This window comes from Capra hircus, chromosome 17 (assembly GCF_001704415.2).
Source record: "Capra hircus breed San Clemente chromosome 17, ASM170441v1, whole genome shotgun sequence".
NCBI classification, from domain to species: Eukaryota; Metazoa; Chordata; class Mammalia; order Artiodactyla; family Bovidae; genus Capra; species Capra hircus.
The window spans coordinates 20,496,682-20,516,632 of record NC_030824.1 but is presented as its reverse complement, the minus strand read 5'-3'; the positions used below and the strand labels follow the sequence as shown (position 1 = coordinate 20,516,632).

General features: G+C 49.0%; 1 protein-coding gene across 1 annotated transcript in view; it reads right to left on the bottom strand.

Moving 5' to 3' along the window:
* TMEM132B (transmembrane protein 132B) overlaps positions 1-569 on the bottom strand; it is a 396,200-nt gene extending 395,631 nt beyond the window's left edge. Inside the window, exon 1 of the mRNA XM_005691512.3 lies at positions 255-569. Coding sequence (XP_005691569.2) covers positions 255-321 — 67 coding nt within the window. The 5' untranslated portion in view covers positions 322-569. The remainder of the gene's footprint in view (positions 1-254) is intronic.

Sequence of the window (19,951 nt, the reverse complement as noted above, 5' to 3'; positions counted from 1 at the left end):
CCCGGTCTGTTGCCTCTTGCGCGCTGAAAGGATACGCAGGAAAGCTGGGGGTTTGGGGAGGAAGGCGGGCAAGCTCTCGCGCTGGGCGAAGGGGTACGTGCTGGGGACCTCTGGGTTCCCAGAGTATCCTTAGATCTGTCCAAGTTCGGGAGACGCAAGCTGCCGGGGACTTGAGAAGGAGGTGGCTGCCCCGTGCGGGAGCCAACTTTGTGCGCTGCGGCCGAGGTCGGGGATGGGGACTGGGAACGCGTTACCTGGGCAGCGGAGGGCCATCAACGCCAGCAGAAGCCCGAGCGGCGGCGCCCGGACCGGGGGCGGCATGGTCCTCGGCGCGCGGTGGGCCCGGCCCGCGGCTCCCGGGAGCGGCCCCCGCGGCTACGCCGGGGCGCCGGGCATGGCTAGCTCCCAAGGCGCCGCTCTTCCCCAGACGCAGGCGGCCGACGCTGGCGGCGCTTCCCTGGCTGCGCCTCCGTGCGCTCTCCGGGTTCGGCTGTGCGCGGCCGGGGAGCAGGGGCCCGCGGGGGCTCAGCGCCCGGCGCCCTGGCCCGCCGCCCCGCACTTGGCCCGAGTTGCGCAGCCCCCGCCGCCGCCGCGACTCCCGCGCCCCGGCGCCCGTCCCATTCCGGTCGCGCCGCCGCCGCTGCCACCACCGCCGCCTCTGCCCGCGCCAGCTGCCGGCCGCCCCTCGAGCCAGCGAGAGAGTGAGCGAGCGCGCGAGAGCCGGGGAGGAGGGAGGCGAGGCGGGAGGAGGGAGGGGCCGGGGAGGCCGGGGGAGGGGCCCGCCGCCGGGAGACCGGGCACCAGGCGGCCGCCCGGCGATAGGCGGCGGGACGTGCCACTCCCCGGCGTCCCGGGGGGAGGGCGCCCGGCCGCAGAAGGCCTGGGAAGCCCCGCGGGGGTGGTCAGGGCGTTGGCGGGGACAGGGACCGCCGGAGGGATGACCTACTGGGCAAAGTGCGGACCGATCCGGGCGCATTCGGGGCGTAGTGGCGAGAGTTCCCAAGGTCGCGGGACGAGGGGGATGGGGAGGGTCCTAGGAACCGGGCAGCGAGTCCGGGGGGAGGCGTCTGCGGAGGACAGGGACTGCGGGACTGCGCAGACAGAGGTCCTGGGATAGGTCTGGCACAGCTTGGCGGGGGGGGTTGTGGGGGAGGGGAAGGCAGGGGAGGCCTCGGGAGTCGGGGGCTACCTGAGGAGTTTCTTTAGCGCACTAGGATCGGGGCGTGGACGCGCTGGCTGGGCGCGGTCAGGGGTCCTGAGAGATCGAAGGCGCCTTAGGGATGGCTACCCACGCTTAATTAGAAGCGCAGACCCTTGGGGGACCCTTCTTTACCCGAGCTAGAGGACTCGCCTGCCCATTTCTCCCAGGCCCTAAGAGCGCGCGGAGGGAGGGGGCGCGGGCCAGAGAGGTCCCCGGAAAGAGTTCCCCGCGCAGGGTCAGACAGCGACCGCGCGGGGGTGTAGCGGAGGCAGGGATGAGGACCGAGTGGTCGGATTCTTCCAGCCTCGGGGCAGGGCCTCCGCGGGGGTTACAGTACCCATTTTCCGGAAGTCCTAGATTTCCGCCCCCTCCCTGGGCGCCGCAACCAGGCTAGGCAGGGACGTGAGGGTTGGGGGGGGGGGGCGCCGAAACAAAATGGATGAATCATGCTGGGTGCACGTGGGGGCACCGCCCGCGGTCCTCAGATGCCCTGAAAGTTGCTTCAGAGCCGGAAGTGTAAAGGGTGAGGCGGGGAGGGGTCATCCACCTGCGTTGGAGTCTTTGCCCCAGCCCCCATCCTACCAGCCCCTGGCTCCAGTATCTCGGTCTTCCATGAAAAAGTGGGTTAAACTCCTAGGAAACAGTCAATAAGGCGGCGGTGGGGTGATGCAAAGACAAATTTGGGGGAGACTTAAGAGGCCTAGAGACCAAGCAGAGAATCCTGGCTCTGCCGCTCTAGCTGTGCGGCCCTGGAGGGAGTCATTCAACCTCCGCAGCCTCCGTCTCTCCCATCTGAGAAATGGAAACCACTGCCGCGTCCTCCTGGTGTCCCAGACAACGTATATAAAGCCCCCGACCTATGAAGTAAGAGCGCATTTAAAGGGATCCGCTATGCACATTATCATTCCCATCATGATGGTCATTATCATTATGTATCTGATTTGCCTCTGTGGGCCCAGAGCTCACATCAGCAGAACAATCCTCCGCCCCTCCCAGCTGGCGAGGAGGGATGTCGGGGGACAGGGCACCTGCTTCATTAGTACAGACAAGCTCATTAGCAGCGGCAGCACTCAGCTCTTCCTAGATAAAAGAAGGAGAGAGCCAGGGGCAGGTGGCCAGTCTCAGGCCCAGGTTGACTGTGAGACATAAAGGGATCTTCCGATGCAGCTAATAGACTCCTTTTGCAGGGAACTCCTGCCCCCGCTGAGATCTCTTTGGGCTGGAAGCCTGGGATGCAAGGAGAGCCACATGACAGGCTGGACAATGGGCAGTCACTGTGGGTCTGGGATGGCCTTGCACAGGGCCCATCAGTCCTCTCTCTGTGACTGTCTCCCCAGAGCAGGAGGATGATCCCCGAGAGGCTGCCAGGGCTTTACTGGGATCCTCCGTGCCTGGCTGTGCACAGCTATCGCTTCTCTTTCCCCAGCATATTCAGAAGTATTTGCTGAGCTGAGCACCCACTGTGTGCCAGACCTGTGTGGGTTGATGGCAGTGGAGAGTTCTCCAGCTCAGAAGAGGGGACAACCCAAACTCAAGGGACTCAGAGGGAGGTTCCCGCAGGGAGCGCAAAGCAGGAGTGACCCGGGCTGTCTATGCTAAAATGCCCCAGGCATCTTGACCAGGCAGCAGAGCTGGAGGGCTGTGACCAAAGATAAGAGGTCGTTTTCTGGCAGGGGTGCAAGGGAAGGGGGTGAACCTGTCCAGCGAGTCCCCAGGCCAAGGGTCTGTATGCTATCAGACCCAGAGCTCGGTGATGGCAGACAGCGATTGCCTGCCTCCCCCCGGCTCTGAACCATCCCTGCGACTCCCGCTTCTCCAGGGCGGAGCCTAGGCTGGGGGCACAGACACCTCCCTTTGCCCACCTCTGCGACCCCAGTCCCACCCCTAGCCCCATTCCCACCCCAGCCCATCCTAGCCGCGCAGGCCTCCAGGTGTCCCTGGGCACGCCCTTGTTCCAACCTCTGCGCCTTTACTCTAGCGAACTCCTCCTGTGGGCACTTCTTTCCCCAGTCTTCCTGCAGCGGGAAGGTCTCTTCCTTAAGATTTCAGCTCAAATGCTACCTCCTCAGACAGGCCTTCCCAGACCACACCATCTAAAACAGACCCCCACACAGCCCGCTCCCTCTGTAGCCACACCTCCTCTCACGTATTGTTCTGAGGGCTGCTATTCAGGAGCTAAAGTAGACACAGTTGCCCCAAGCCGTGATCGATGCTGCTGCTGGTGGAACCAGAGGCTGTGAAGAAGGCTCTGGCTCTGAAGGTGGCTTCTGTGTGATTCTGGACCAGCACCTAACCCTCTCTGAGCTCTTACGTAAGCAAAGATGCAGCTGGAGAAGAACTTCTGCATATTAACCAGGCCCCTGAGTCTCTACCTAATGGGGTGGTTTCAAGGGTTATTCTGAGCAGGAAAAAAGGTCTACCTGAATTCTGAAGATCCTCAGGGAAGGCGGGAAGGACTGGCAACAACGCTCTAGGAGACCGCAGGTCTCCCACCTCATCCCCCCGCCATCCAGCAAATCCCAGAATCGCACGCCCAGCCTGCTGGCCTCAGAGCTTGGGGCAGGATCAAAAGAATGACAGTCCAGACTCTGTGTGTGCAGATGGGGAAACTGAGGCCAGGAACAGCCCTTCCGCACGCTGCAAGTGTGGGACCCCCAGTCGGAAGCCCTCTCCTTCGGGTTAGGCTTCCCCAGGCCCTGCCAGCCCTCACCCACCTGGCAGCCACCCCCTACGCGGGTCCCCTGGGGCCTTTCCCCGCCCCTAGTTCTGCTCCAACCCACGCGCCCCTCCGGCTACAAGCGTAGAGCGACACTGCCATCTCGTGGCTGTCCTTGGCGCTGCGGGTCTGGCCTGAGCAGCAGGAGAAAGACCGCGGAGAGGACAGCAAGGGGGGAGGGGCAAGGGGGGGGGCACCAGGCAGAGGGATTTCCCCACCTCCCCCAACTCACAGAGGCTTGAAGAGACCGCTGTGTCCTCTGCACAGCCAACCCTTCCGGCACTCTGGCGGCGACCCCCACCGGAATCACTCGTTGAAATATTCTTTGCAAGAGGGATTGTCTTCGTTTTCCAATGCAAATAAATGCTCAAGGTTACCTGAGCCATCGCCGGCATTCTCTCCAGGGAACAGAATCGACTCCATCAGGTCTCCGCCACCCAGTTAATGGTGGGGAAGGGGAGTCTCTCAAAAAAGCGGTGGAACTCACTTATATAGGAAAACACGAATAATACCGTTCCTGGATATATGGACCAGTGATGGAAGGAAGGGGGCCCGTTTCTGACAATCTTTCTGGGGACCTAGAAGTACCCCGTCTCTCTCTCTCTCTCTCCTCTTTCTCCACTTCATTTTTCTGTATAACAGTTACTGGCAGCATCATATGTTCCTTCAAGGAAGAAACTTCTTGACTTCTGGTCTCTTCCACTGCACCTGTCTTGTTCGCCAAATAGCTGGTGTCAAGAAGAGTGATGAAAGCAAGGGAAATTTCTAATAAATAGTGGTCAAATGAATGAGTGAATGAAAGGACAATAGCTTAAGGATTGAGCCGGGAACCTGGCAGGCTACAGTCCATGGGGTCATAAAGAGTCGGATATGACTGAGGGACTGAAAAACAGCAACCAGCAAGGCAGCAGAAGCCCTGATGAGCTTGTGAAGAAGGAGGATAGAAGGGAACTTGAGTCGCTTTCAGGTAGCGCCCCAGAGGGTGGGGAGACCCCAGGGAAGCATGGCGTCCTAGAGTGTTTAAGCAGAAAGCACACTAAACAGCCCTCCTGAAACTTCCAGCATGGCCTGGAAGCAATAGAAAGTTCCCTGGATTCCCAGAAGTGGTGGGAGCGGGTGTGAGAAAGCAACCTAGAAGAAAGACACCAGAGGGGTGGGTTTTTTGAGCAAGTTTAAAGGTGTAGAGGTGAACAACAACTCATCTTTGGAAGCAAGGGGATGGTATTTAACACAGGCTGGGGAGGCACTGCTCCAAGTGCTTTCTATGGTTTGAATTTTTAAATTATGGTGGAATGCACATAACATACCATTTTAACCATTTTTTGAATGGGAGAGTTGAGAAGATTTTTTAAATAATTGTTTATTTGGCTATGCCTGGTCTACAGGCATACAGGTCTACAGCATGTGGGATCTTTTCTTTTAAATTGCAGTATTTGGGATCTTTCAGTTGCAAGCATGCGAACTCTTAGCTGCAGCATGTGGGATCTAGTTCTGTGACCAGGGATTGAGCCTGGGCCCCCTTCTTTAGGAGCACGGAGTCAGCCACTGGACCACCAGGGAAGTCCCCGTTTTAACCATTTTTAAAGTGTCCAATTCAGTGGTATTTAGTACATTCATGAACCTGTGCAGTCATCATTTATATCCAGTTCCAGAACTTTTCATCACCCAAAACAAAAACCCTGTACCTAACTTCAGCAGAGCATTCAGAAGCTCGCAACTAAACTACCCTAACTACTCTCCCCAGCACCCCCAGTCTCTTTTGTTATTCAGTCACTCAGTTGTGTCTGACTCTTTCCAGACCCCATGGACTGCAGCACACCAAGCTTCCCTGTCCTTCACCATCTCCCAGAGTTTGCTCAAACTCATGTCCAATCGAGTCAGTGATGCCATCCAACCATCTCATCCTCTGTTGTCCTCTTCACCTCCTGCCCTCAATCTTTCCCAGCATCAGGGGCAACCACCTACTCTGTGTCTCTATGGATTCACCTATTCTAGACATTTCATGTAAGTGGTATCGTACAATATGTGATCTTTTGTGTCTGGCTTCTGGCACTTAATGTTTTCAGGGTCCATCCCCATTGTAGTATAGACCAGTACTTCATTCATTTTTCTAGCTGAATAATATTCTATTGTATGGATATAACACCTTTGTTTATCCATTCAGTTGTTATTAGATACTTGGGCTGTTTCCACCTTTTGGCAGTTAGAAATAGTGCTGCTATGTCCATTCTTTAGGGCTGATATGTTTTAATTCTCAATCATCTGTTTTCTGACTGAAGAAACCAAGGCACAGTGAGATTAAATGATTTGCCTATGGTCACACTGCCCAGAGAAGGAAATGGCACCCCACTCCAGTGTTCTTGCCTGGAGAATTCCAGGGATGGGGGAGCCTGGTGGGCTGCCGTCTGTGGGGGCGCACTGAGTCGGACACGACTGAAGCAACTTAGTAACAGTGGCACACTGCCAGAAGAGAGTGGCAGAATCAGATTTGACCCCAGGCAGTCTCACTCCAGGATCCATTAGCCACCAAGAAGGATGGATTTTGCTTCCACCAACTACTGTTGCCTCTGCACAACCCAGGCCCCCAAAAAACTTGATGCAGCCCTATCTTTCTTCTCAACACATTCCCAACTGGTTTGAGTGGCAGTGTGTCCTGCCCTGGGAGCAGGGGGATGAATCCTCACACGTCCAAACTAACCACAAAACCTCATACCAGGGATTGTTCTAATTGAGGTGTATGACCCAGTGTTGACCAATAACATGTAAAGGAGAGTTGTGGGGAGATTGCTCTCCTTGATCAGATGAAAGAGGCAAAGGGCCCTTTTCACTCTATTCTTCCCTCTTTCTTCTTGGCGTTTTATAGGATGAAGGTGTGATAGGAGGAATGTGGCAGCCTCTTTTGACCTTGAGGCACCACAATGCCCACAACTCCAATGGCAGAGCAGAAAGACAGAGAGCTTCTGCCAACACTTGAGCCATGGTGTCAGCCCCAGAAGTAGGGCCTTCAAACTTCCTGTTCACTGAGATGAAAACAATTGTTTAAGAATTGCCTTTGGACATCCGTTACTTGCAGCCAAAAGCAGTCTAATCAATACAGGCAAGAAAAGCTCAAACCACTCACAAAACAACTTAAGTCAAATGGTAGAAAAAATACAGAAAACTGTATTTCCTTTATGCTGAACTTGTGAGGGTTAAATTATTTTTCAAATTATGTATTCCTGGCAGAAACTCAAAGATCCAAATATTGAAAGAACATAACTCCCATCCCCCAAAGATAACCACTCCTAATATCTTAATGCTTTTCCCACTGACTTATTTAAAATGGACTCAGATGGCATTTATTGTTTTAACTTGCTCTTTGCACTTAATTGTACATTAGGAACATCTCTCCACACCATCTAAGCATTTTTCTATATGATAGTTTTAACGTGTGCCATCTTATCATTGGAAATGCCACCTTTTGTTTAACCAGTTTTCATGTGGCTGAAAGTCATTTACAATTTTTCAGTGTTCAAAAGCAACAGTCTCATTCCTGCCTACAGGAATTACCTCTACAGGGTGTAATCCTAAAAAACAAATTGTCAAACGAAAACCTGTGCCGTTGAGGATTTTCGCATCAAATGCCTCTGGGGAAAGTTGCACCTGTTTAAATTTCTGTGAGTGCATGGCAGTGTCCTTTTGCTCAAATCTGGATTTGAGGTCTATAAATTCAACCTTGCTTATTTCTTTTTTTTTTTTTTTTTTTTTTGCCACACTGGGTCTTTGTTGTGGTGCACAGGGCTCTCTCATCATGGTGTGAGGGCTTAGGTGCCCCCATGGTATGTGGGGTCTTAGTTCCCCAACTAGGGATTGAACTCACATCTCCTGCATTGGAAGGTAGATTCTTAACCACTGGGCCATCAGGGAAGTCCCTATTTAATTCTTTTTAATACACATTCTCTGATTTATGCAATTAATGACAGATTTTCCCTTCAGATTGGATTTTTGTGTATTATGAATTTGTCAATATCCAAGAGATGGTCACTATGAAATTTAGAAATTTAGTGAAATTATCCCTCCAAATCGGGAAAGGAGTGTGTCAAGGCTGTATATTGTCCCCCTGCTTATTTAACTTATATGCAGAGTACATCATGTGAAATGCTGGGCTGGATGAAGCACAAGCTGGAATCAAGATTGCCAGGAGAAATATCAATAACCTCAGATATGCAGATGACACCACCCTTATGGCAGAAAACAAAGAAGAACTAAAGAGCCTCTTGATGAAAGTGAGAGTGGGTTCCAAAATCACTGCAGATGGTGACTGCAGCCATGAAATTAAAAGACACTTGTTCCTTGGAAGAAAAGTTATGACCAATCTAGACAGCATATTAAAAAGTAGAGACATTACTTTGCCAACAAAGTTCCATCTAATCAAAGCTATGGTTTTTCCAGTAGTCATGTATGGATGTGAGAGTTGGACTATAAAGAAAGCTGAGTGCTGAAGAATTGATGCTTTTGAACTGTGGTGTTGGAGAAGACTCTTGAGAGTCCCTTGGACTGCAAGGAGATCCAACCAGTCAATCCTAAAGGAAATCAGTCCTGAATATTCATCGGCAGGACTGATGCTGAAGCTGAAACTCCGATACTTTGGCCACCTGATGCAAAGATCTGACTCACTGGAAAAGACCCTGAAGATTGAAGGGAAAGATTGAAGGCGGGAGGAGAAGGGGACAACAGAAGATGAGATGGTTGAATGGCATCACCAGCTCCATGGACATGAGTTTGATGGACAGGAAAAACTGTGTACTGCAGTCCATGAGGTTGCAAAGAGTTGGACACAACTGACCAATTGAACTGAACCGGACTAATGTTATCATCACTCATTATCATAATTTGTAAAACACTCCCCATGATAAAATCTGAGTGTTAAGGATGATACAGTGCCGTGTCTGGAAAATATCTGGGTTTGTCCCATCTGTGTAGTTCTGTCTCCTGACCACGTATGCCTGTGTGCATTTTAAAATATTTTTTGTTCCTCTCACAAATTAATTATATTTATCTTTTAGGCTTTGTTTAGGGGAGCTTCCTGTGGAAAATTAGAGAGCTTTTAACCACACCAGGATTAATGCTAATTACCTTCTCCACATTTTTCAAAGCATGGAAGCTCCACGGAGGTATAGGAAATGACTCAACACAGGACACGATTGTGTCCTTCAACACAGGACAGGATGGGTGCAACTGTGGAAGCATTGATGGAAAAAAGGAGACACATGCTTAATGGATGTAGTCCTACACATTCCTGTCTTGGAGAACTCAAGTTTAAATTTCTTGGCTTGTCAAATCACTACATTTAGGCTGCACAGGGCCAAGAGAGGAGAAGGCGATGGCAGCCCACTCCAGTACTCTTGCCTGGAAAATCCCATGGACGGAGGAGCCTGGTAGACTGCAGTCCATTGGGTCGCTGGGAGTCGGACACAACTGAGCAATTTCACTTTCCCTTTTCACTTTCATGCATTGGAGAAGGAAATGGCAACCCACTCCAGTGTTTTTGCCTGGAGAATCCCAGGGACGGGGGAGCCTGGTGGGCTTCCGTCTATGGGGTCACACAGAGTCAGACACGACTGAAGTGACTTAGCAGCAGCAGCAGGGCCCAGAGATTTCTTCTTGTCTGGTACCACAGGATTCAGACGTTACATTTTCTAAAGACAAAAACTTAAGTCAAAGTTATTTATTGGCTAAAATAATCAAAGTGTCCGTGAATCCACGCTTGTCTGGTTCCAGGGGCCCAAAGTTCTCAGGATTCTGTATCAGCGGAATGACAAGGAAGGAATATTATTTGCCACAGTGAGGTCACATGCCTATTGCTGGACGAATCACGGTGCCCAAGAGGATTGGATATGCTAACTGACCAGACCTGAGTCCAATCCAGGAGCTGGGAGGGACATCAGCTCCGCCCAAACCACGCCCCCTGTGGGTGGGGAGAGATAAGGGAGATCCATGGTGCTATTCTCAGAAGACGGATACATGACCGGTGCGCACTGCAAGTAGCCTCTGTGTGAAAAGGACACTTGATTGAGGGAGCTTCCATCTCACTCTTACAGTTCCCAAACACCCATTCATTCAGCAAGCAAAAGACGGAGGTGAAGGCAATGCTCGTGCTTTTAACTGTGTAAAAAAAAATTTTTTTTTAATATAGCTGCATTTCCTTAAGAATATTTGTGTTGAGTAAGTCCTGTACTTTGAACCCTAGAGCTGGAGTACCTCAGTTTTTCGCAGCAACACCTGCTAGTAGTAAGGCAGGAGGTCTCGGTTAAACATACAAGTAGAGAAAAGCTCAAGTCAGAGCATCATTAACGAATCAGCGTGTTCGGTTCCCATCATTAGGCTTCCCTGCCCCAGAGGAGGAAACCTGCCCTTATTAGCTCAGATGCCCAGATATGGATGCCCCTTAATATCTGAGAAGCTTAATATGATCATTTTTGTCTTGCTGTTTATTGAGACCTTCCAATGCAACAAACCGTTTAACCGTCCCAGTAAAGTCGGAGAGGGGTTTTTACCTCCATTTTACAGATAAGGAAATTGAGTCTCCGAAATTTAATCAGTTTGCTCCAAGCAATTCAAGAAGCAGAGCTGTCCGCAAAGCCCTATCTTAGGCTCCACAGTCTCTTACTCTGTCTCCTCAGAAAGCTATTCCTTGGACTCTGAAGAAGGCTGAGCGCCGAAGAACTGATGCTTTTGAACTGTGGTGTTGGAGAAGACTCTTGAGAGTCCCTTGGACTGCAAGGAGATCCAACCAGTCCATCCTAAAGGAGATCAGCCCTGGGTGTTCAATAGAAGGACTGATGCTAAAGCTGAAACTCCAATACTCTGGCCACCTCATGTGAAGAGTTGACTCATTGGAAAAGACTCTGATGCTGGGAGGGATTGGGGGCAGGAGGAGAAGGGGATGACAGAGGATGAGATGGCTGGATGGCATCACGGACTCGATGGACATGAGTTTGAGTGAACTCTGGGAGATGGTGATGGACAGGGAGGCCTGACGTGCTGTGATTCATGGGGTCGCAAAGAGTCGGATATGACTGAGCAACTGAACTGAACTGAATATCAAGATGCAGAGCTGGGGGGACTTCCCTGGTGGTCCAGTGGCTAAAAATCCACCTTGCAATGCAGGGGATACAGGTTCATGCTGCGGGGCTACTGAGCCTGTGTGCCACAACTAGAGAGTCCATGGGCCACAATGAAAGGTTCCACGTGACACAATAAAGATTCCCTCACACAGCAACGAAGACCAGAGGTAGCCCAGTAAATAAGTTAATCAATTTTTTTAAAAAAAGATGTAGAGCTGGGGACTTCCCTGGAGGAAACATTTAAGACTCTGCAGTGTGTGCATGTTCCGTCCCTGGTAGGGAAACTAAGATCCCTGCATGCCTAATGGTGGGGCCAAGATGATTAAAAAAAAAAAAAGCTGCCTCAATAGGATGGTCATACAGTTAACTATTGAGAGCTGCTTAACTTTTCCACCATGTTGAACCTGAACAGGAAATAGCAACCTGAGCTACTAGGACTGATGACAGAACTTTTACAAAAACTGATTGGCTGGGAAAATAGGGACCTGGCAAGAAAATTCACATGCCTTAGAGACGCCACAGAGCTGAGCTCCACAGCGGCCGCCGGGCAGAACCAGCACCTGTTTGGAGCCAGGGGATGCCATCGAGTTTATTAAATGCAGCAGTGAAACTCCCCGCTGGTTACAACATCTTTCGAACCACACCATCTAAATCTCATGGCAATCATCTCCTTGACATTTACAAATTCATAATGCATAATGAGCTAACCTGAAGTGGAAATCTTTTATTAATTGCATAAAACAGAGAGTGTATATTAAAAATGAATACATAAAACAAACCAGGTTGAGTTTGTAGCCCTCAAATAAACTGGCCATGGAAGGAACTTTCGTACACAGGACTTCTTGAGATTTTAAGTTTGTAATTTTGAGGAAATCCTATTTTCTTAGCTTTTTAAATTAACATCGTTTATTTGGCTGCACCAGATCTTAGTTGTGGCACACAGGATCTCTAGTTGTGGCGTGTAGGATCTAGTTCCCTGACCAGGGATCAAACCTAGGCCTCCTGCTTTGGGAGCAAGGAGTCTTAGCCACTGGACCACCAGGGTAATCCTAGACTCCTTGGGATTTGAGGACGGGGCCAGTGGCTAAGAGAGCTGTTTGAGAGGCTGATGCTTTCCCATTGTTATTGGACAGGTCCCCAGGCAGGGTGTGGGCACTCCTGCCAGGACCATGAGCGCTGTTTGGTGTCCTGGCTTTTGCTGATGTCTGCTCCAGGTTTCAGAAACACAACTGAGTTTTGAGCTGAAGATGGTGTATTTCTTGCCTGAATCCATAGAGTCATTGGGATAATTGGGGGCACTCAAGAACACACTGCTAACAAGTGGCAGAGCTTAGATCTGACCTCCATCAATCTCTTTTCTACTCCCACCCTCAGTCTCTTGTATCTCTGTGATTTACAGGACATAACTCGCCTTTCATCCCTAGAGGTGGATGCTCTGAGCATGACATCGGCCATGGGCTGATCTTGAGGTCAGGGCTGCTAGTCCACCGCCATCCACAAGTGCCCCATCAGCCTCCAGGGCCATCTTGCCTGGTGCCAGAAGGCCTCTTTCCCTGTAGAAGCAAGGCCTAATTTCCAGAGCTCCTCAGGAGAGCTCATGCAGCTGAAACGAGAGGCTGGAAACGCTAAGTATAACCGCTTGAAGCAGTGCTGACAGCTTCTTGCTGAACGAAGGTCCTGATTATATAACGAGGCTGCCTGGGGAAGGAAGCCTGGTGCCTGTTCAGATTTTGCAACAAAAAGAAAAGAAAGAAAAAGGAAAAACAAATGAAGAAAGTTAAAACTGCCCTCCTTAATCCTCACTTACTCATTCTTTGGGTAAATATTTATTGAGCCCCTACTTTGCACTAGGTGTTGTTGTGGGTGCTGGGGATATCCCAGAGATTCAGACCAAATTCCCTGCGTGGGGAAAGCTGACATTCTAGTGTGGGGAGAGAGACTATAAACCAAATAGATTGGCAAAATATATAGCAGGTCGGATGAAAATAAGTACAAAGAAGAGAAATAAAACAAGTAGAGAAAATATTTTTAGAGTGGGAGGGAAGGGAGTCAGAAAAAGCTTCCTTGCAAAGATGACATTTGAGCAAATATTTAAAAGAGTGAGAGACTGAGCCACGTAAGTGCTGAGGGCTGAGCCTTTCAGTCAGTGGGAACTGGAAGTGCAAAGGCCCTGGGGTTGAATGGTGTTGCTATTAAAAATGCACAAATAGAGACCCATAGTCCAGACTGGGAGCATTGCAGACACAATGGACAGAAGATGGTAACTCCCAGCAACTTGAAGACAAAAGCTGATGCAGTTGGGTTGGCAGCGGCCAGGAAATGACTTCTGAAAGGGAGGAAGAAAAAGAGATGGAGTGTGAGGGAAGTTGATTCATTCGTGCATTTTGGAGGTAAGCAGAATTCTAAGATTCCAGCCCTGTATAATCCTCAGGACTGTGACTATGATGGATTTGACTCCTGGAGTATTCCTATGATTAGGTTATGTTGTATGGTACAGTTGATTTTAAGAAAGGGAGCTTGGGACTTCCCTGGTGAGCCAGTGGTTAAGACTCCTCACTCCCAGTGCAGGGGGCCTAGGTTCAATCCCTGGTTGGGGAATTAAGATTCCCCCATGCCAAACAGTGAGACCAAAACAAAAAAAAAAAAAGGGGGGGAGATTATCTTAGGTGACCCGTTAAAAGCAACTGCATTCTTCCTGAAGGCAGATATTTGAAGTGAGAAAGGTTCTCCATGGGCTTTGAAGTCTCCAACCTCATCCCCTGCCATTCTCTTCCTCTCTCTTTGTGTAGTAGCCAACTGGCTTTCTTTCTCATCCTCAAACACACCAAGCTTGTTCACCTCAGGGCCTTTGCACTTGCTGTTTCCTCTGGCCCAAATCATCACATGCCTGGTCTCTTCACATCTTTCCAGTTTCTCCAGAAATATCACCTTTCAGAGACCTTTGCCAACCACCCCATCTAAGAAAGCCCTCACCAGGGACTTCCCTGGTGGTCCAGTGGCTAGGACTCCAAGCTCCCATTGCAGAGGGCATGGGTTCAATCCTTGGTCAGGGCACCAGATTGCCCAAGCTGCAATGAGAAGATCTCACATGCCACAATTTAAAAAAAAGATCCTGCATGCTGCAATGAAGATCAAAAAATCCTGCATCTTGCAACTAGGACCTGCTGCTAAGCCACTTCAGTCGTGTCGGACTCTGTGCGACCCCATAGACGGCAGCCCACCAGGCTGCCCCGTCCCTGGGATTCTCCAGGCAAAAACACTGGAGTGGGTTGCCATTTCCTTCTCCAATGCATGAAAGTGAAAAGTGAAAGTGAAGTCGCTCAGTCGTGTCCGACCCTCAGCGACCCCATGGACTGCAGCCTTCCAGGCTCCTCCATCCATGGGATTTTCCAGGCAAGAGTACTGGAGTGGGGTGCCGCTGCCTTCACCAGCAACTAGGACCAGGTACAGCCAAATGAAAAGTTTTAAAAAGCCCTCTCCCCCCACAAATCTATTTATCTGCCTTTTAAAAAATCTCTTCATAGCATGTATTATTCTCATATTTTATTTGATTTATTCATTTACTTGCTGCTTATCTTTTCCACTGGAATATAAGCTCCAATACTGCAGAAACCACATCTTCCTCTATCTCAAAGAGTTTAGAAAAGCTCTTGGAGCATGGAAGACGCTCAATAAATATCCGTTGACTGAATGATTGGAAAATTCCTCTGATTAGTCAGTGGTTGTTTTTATTTCTTCCAAGAGGTGTGGGGAAAGGACTGAAAAAGGAATAATTCATGGAAAAATGAAAATCTTAAGCTATAGCGAGACAGTTATTTGCATAATGACAAGCATCTGATTTTTAATATAATTCCACCTCCAAAGTAAAATGTTAGCTATTCAAATGAAGCCAGGCCCCATGAAAGGAGTCAAACAAACAGGAATCACAAGGATGGAAATCAAAATCCTTCTGTGGCTGACTCCCCCCAATCACAGAACAATTTTAGTTTTTGCCATCTAGAACTTGCCAGCTATTCCAAACACTGTTAGCTATCTAATCCAGCACCCAGCCCCAACTTCTTTCTCCCTGACCTCCTCACTCTCTAAGAGATGGGAAAGTCAAGTAGTCATTTTCCCAGACTGTCTTGAAGACCTACTTCTGTCCAGTGAGATGAAATGGAAGAAATCTAAAGATAATCAGGGAATGCCTTCACCTCCCAGAAATAGGAACAGAGGTTACTGATCAGGCCATAGCCCTTCTTCCTGCTTTAAATATCACCATGATGGCTGGAGTTGTAGCAGCCATCTTGTGACCATGAGGAGAAGGCCCAGAGAATCAGAGATTAGCCCTTACATTAGTGAGCAGCTTTATCATCGTCCAAAGATGACTACCTATAGAATTCTTGATAAATGAGAAAAGTAAATCCTTATTAAGCCACAATAGTGAGGTTTTCTGTTAGCTCCAAGCAAAAATCATTTCCTGCCATTATACCAGCTGTGTGGTTACAGACAGATCCATGTGAGTGAACAAAATTGTGTCTTTTGTCTAAGCAGTTTCATATCCAGGCTCTGATTTTATCATCACAATATTCCTTAGAGTTTGGATGAGCAGACTCTAGTTTCCCCATCTGGTAGATAAAAACTCTGAGATTCAAAGGGGTGAAGTGACTTGCCAAGCATCACACAGCTATGTGTTGAAACTTGAGACTCAGAACTACAACTTGGACTTCCAAATTCCTAGTTCAATGCATGGAAAGACAAGAACCTATAATATAAAATAGGATCCCTTAAAAGAAAACATTCATTGTAAACCTCTGTTTGATGGCTTTAGACCAACAGAAAACTGTCATAAGCCAATTAGAAACCCAGGACTCAAGTGGTCCAATCTCAGAAGAGTATAGTCAGCCCTCCACATCCGCAGGTTTTTCCTCTCCAGATTCAACCAATCATGAATCCACAGGCAAAACCCATGAATTTGAGGGCAGACTGTATTCACTCACTCTACTAGGTCATTTTATATATGAGACTTGAGCATCCAAGGATTTTGGTATCTGCAGCAGCTCCAGGAACCAGTTTCCCTCAGATACTATATTGTGGTCAGAGTAACACTGTCTATCAATCATAAAGAAATTGCTAAGTAACTCAAGGTCCTTATTTATTTTTTATTTTTCTTTTTTCTTTTTTTTTCTTTTTTTTCTTTTTTTCTTATTTTTTTATTTTTTTCTTATTTATTTTTTAATAACAACCTTCTGGTCTCTCTCTCTTTTTATGGGGGTGGGGGGAGGGGTGCTGTGCCATGCGATATGCAGGATCTTAGTTCCCCAACTAGAGACTGAACCCACGCCCCCTGCAGTGGCAGTGGGGAGTCTTAACCCCTGGACTAATCAGGGAAGTCCCAAGGTCCTTATTTACTTTCACTATAAAGGATGATTCACAAAAATATTTCTTAAAATTCTCTTTTCCTCCTGATCCACGTTCCTCCCCCTTCACACCTCCTCTCCTTCCTTCAGACTCTCCTGAACCCTCTCCCAGACTCCCAGGTCTTTCTCCCTGAGCCAGTTGCTACTTTATTATCTCTCAGCCCCAAATCCATCCTTCTTTGCCCTGCTTCAAGATACTAGAGCTGGCCCCAGGAACATTTCTTTTCTTTCTTTCTTTTTCTTTTTTACTTTTTGGCTGCACCCTGAAGCCCGAGGGATCTTAGTTGCCCCACCAGGGATTGAACCTGCACCCCCTGCATTGGAAGGTGGAGTCTTAACCATTAGACTGTTGGTGAAGTCCCTCCATGAGTATTCTCCTCTGACAGCTGGTAGGACGTTAGGCTCTGTACGTAGAAGGCAGAAAGTTGGCAGTCCCGCTCTTTCATTCAGAGCAGAAGCCCAGCTGCTCTCACACCAGCGTCAGCAGTGCTCTGGGTCCTGGCCTCCTTGCCTGGCAGCCTTGAAGGGTGCCCACCCTCAGGCCACACTCTCCCCACCCAGAGGGTCATTTACAGAGAACAGTTCAAACCCTCCAGCAGGGGGTGTTGTACATACGGACCAGCCAGAGCCTTCACCTTCTGACACCTCTTCAGTCCAGCAGACTCTGTTCTTGTGGTCGCCAGACCCTCTTTTAAGAATATCAGCCCCTGGGAGGAGGCAGGAACTGTAATCCCTTCATTATCCCCTTTCTATCAGCTGTCCCTTTGTACCTGCTACTTCTGGACCCCCTGGAGTCTTCTATTATCACCTCCTTTTTTTTTCAATTTGGCCACACCATGCAGCTTGCAGGATCTTAGTTCCCTAACCAGGGATTGAACTTACACCCTCAGTAGTGAAAGCAGAGTCCTAAGCACTGGACTGCCAGGGAAGTCCCTTCTTTTATCCCTTTAGTTTGTTAATTCCCGTTTCCTGGTTAATGATTCTTTGTAGTCACGATTCCCAGTTCAAATGACTGATGACATTTCTGTTTTCTGGTTGGACTTCGATACAGAACTAGCTGTGGGAATGATTCCAGGACACAGACCCTGAAAGATGGGTTTCTGGGATTATGTTGGTCGTGTCCTTGGGGTTGAGGGCAGTGCAGGACATGTTGGCAATGTGTAATATATACACTCATATTGTTATTTAGTCTCTAAGTCAAGTCTGAAACTCCAATACTTTGGCCACCTGATGCGAAGAGCTGACTCATTTGAAAAGACCCTGATGCTGGGAAAGATTGAGGGCAGGAGGAGAAGGGGACGATAGAGGATGAGATGGTTGGATGGCATCAGCGACTCAATGGACATGGGTTTGGGTGGACTCTGGGAGTTGGTGATGGACAGGGAAGGCTAGCATGCTGTGGTTCATGGGGTCGCAAAGAGTCGGACACAACTGAGTGACTGAACTGAACTGAAGTCAAATCTGACTCTTTTGTGAGCCCATGGACTGTAGCCTGCCAGGCTCCTCTGTCCATGGGATTTCCGAGGCAAGAATACTGGGGTGAGTTGCCATTTCCTCCTCCAGGGGATCTTCCTGACCCAGAGATTGGACCCACATCTCCTGAACTGGCAGGTGGATTCTTTACCGTGGAGCCATGGGGGAAGCCTGTACACACATTCAGGGCTGTGTACTTGTTTTATCCTTTCCCCCTCGCAAGCAGATCACAGATCCAGACATTACTTCAGGTAGGGATGTGACTCCCGTGGAAGCAGATACAAAAGCCTTTAGGTTTTATCTTTTTGTCTTCCCAAATGCCCAGTTCTTTGGTTCTAGGACCATAAACTCAAATGCCCACATGAACCAAGCTAAGTAAAATAAATGAGTTAAACAGGGCAGGTGCAGGCCAGCAGGGAGTGGTAGGGACGGCGGTAAACTGGAGGAGTCACGATTTGCTTAATGGCATTCAGGTTTCATTGTTTTTTAAATTTTATTATTATATTTATTTGTGGCTTTCTGGGTCTCTGTCGCTGCACATTTTGTTGCTCCGTCTAAGTCATGTCTGATTCTTTGCGACTCCCTGTTGCTGCACACAGGCTTTCTCTAGTTGCGGCAAGCAGGGGCTACTCTTCAGAGAATAGCTTAGCTATCCAGCAGGGTGTGGGATCTTTCCAGGCCAGAGATTGAACCTGTGTCCCCTGCATTGACAGGTGGATTCATAACCATTGGACTACCAGGGAACTCCCTAGATTTCATTGTTAAGTTGCAATCCTGGGGAACAGGTAGGTGTGTCCCCAGATTGACTGAGACTTCAGAAAAGCATAAGGGAATCAAGGCTCAAAATAGAAATAAATTTGAGCAGTAGAAAAAGGAAAGGGAATTACTGTGGGAGATGCCTGTCACCTAGATCTTCCTTTCTGCATTTGGGGAATTCCCACAATCTGAATCTACATAAGAAACAGCAGCTACCTCACCTCGTCCATGCCAATTGATAATTTTTAAATAATTAAAACTAAAACTCTGAATGCTTGTTATTTCTTCAACACACTTCACATATATTCTGTCATTTAATTCACACACCTCTAGGGGAGCAGGCACAATTATCATCCCCATTTTACAGATGAGCAAACTGAGGCACACATGGTGCCCAGGGGTGCACAGATCATAAGTGACAGAGCCTGGATTTGGACCCACTTAAACTGAGAGCCAAAGAATTGATGCCTTTGAAGTGCGATGCTGGAAAAGACTCTTGAGAGTCCCTTGGACAGCATGGAGATCAAACTAATCAATCCTAAAGGAAATCAACCCTGAATATTCATTGGAATTATGGTGAAGCTGAAGCTCCAATACACTGCCCACCTAATGGGAAGAGCAGACTCATTGGGAAAGACCCTGATGCTGGGAAAGGTAAAAGTCAGGAGGAGAAGGGGATGGTAGAGGATGAGATAGTTGGATGGCATCACTGACTCAATGGACATGAATTTAAGTAAGCTCTGGGAAATGTTGAAGGACAAGGGGAGCCTGGTATGCCACACTCTATGGGGTGGCAAAGAGTTGGACACAACTGAGCGACTGAACAAGTCTGGCTCCAGAGCCTGTGTGCTTAATGCCTTGCCTACCTTCCAGCAAGGGTGTGAGAGTGTGACAGAGCTAGACCAACTAGGCTTTGTGAGGTTTTTCTGTTTTGTTTTTTAATGAGGACCATTTTTAAAGTTTGTATTGAATTTGTTACAATATTGCTTCTGTTGTATGTTTTGGCTTTTGGCATGCAAGGCATGTGGGATCTTAGCTCCCTAACCAGGGATTGAACCCACAACCCCTGCATTGGAAGGCAAGGTCTTAACCACTGGACCACCAGGGAAGTCCCTTGACCAACTAGACTCTGAGTTGAGAACTCCTGACCTGAAGAAGCGGCGACAGGAGGAAGCTGTCCTGGTGGTGGCAGCAGCAGCCAGTGTCCAGAGCATCGAGGTCCAGCAATGCTGGCCTCATCAGGCTGATGTTGCGGCACGCTTCTCTCTGTCTGGACATCCTCACTCGTGTGGGGAGTATG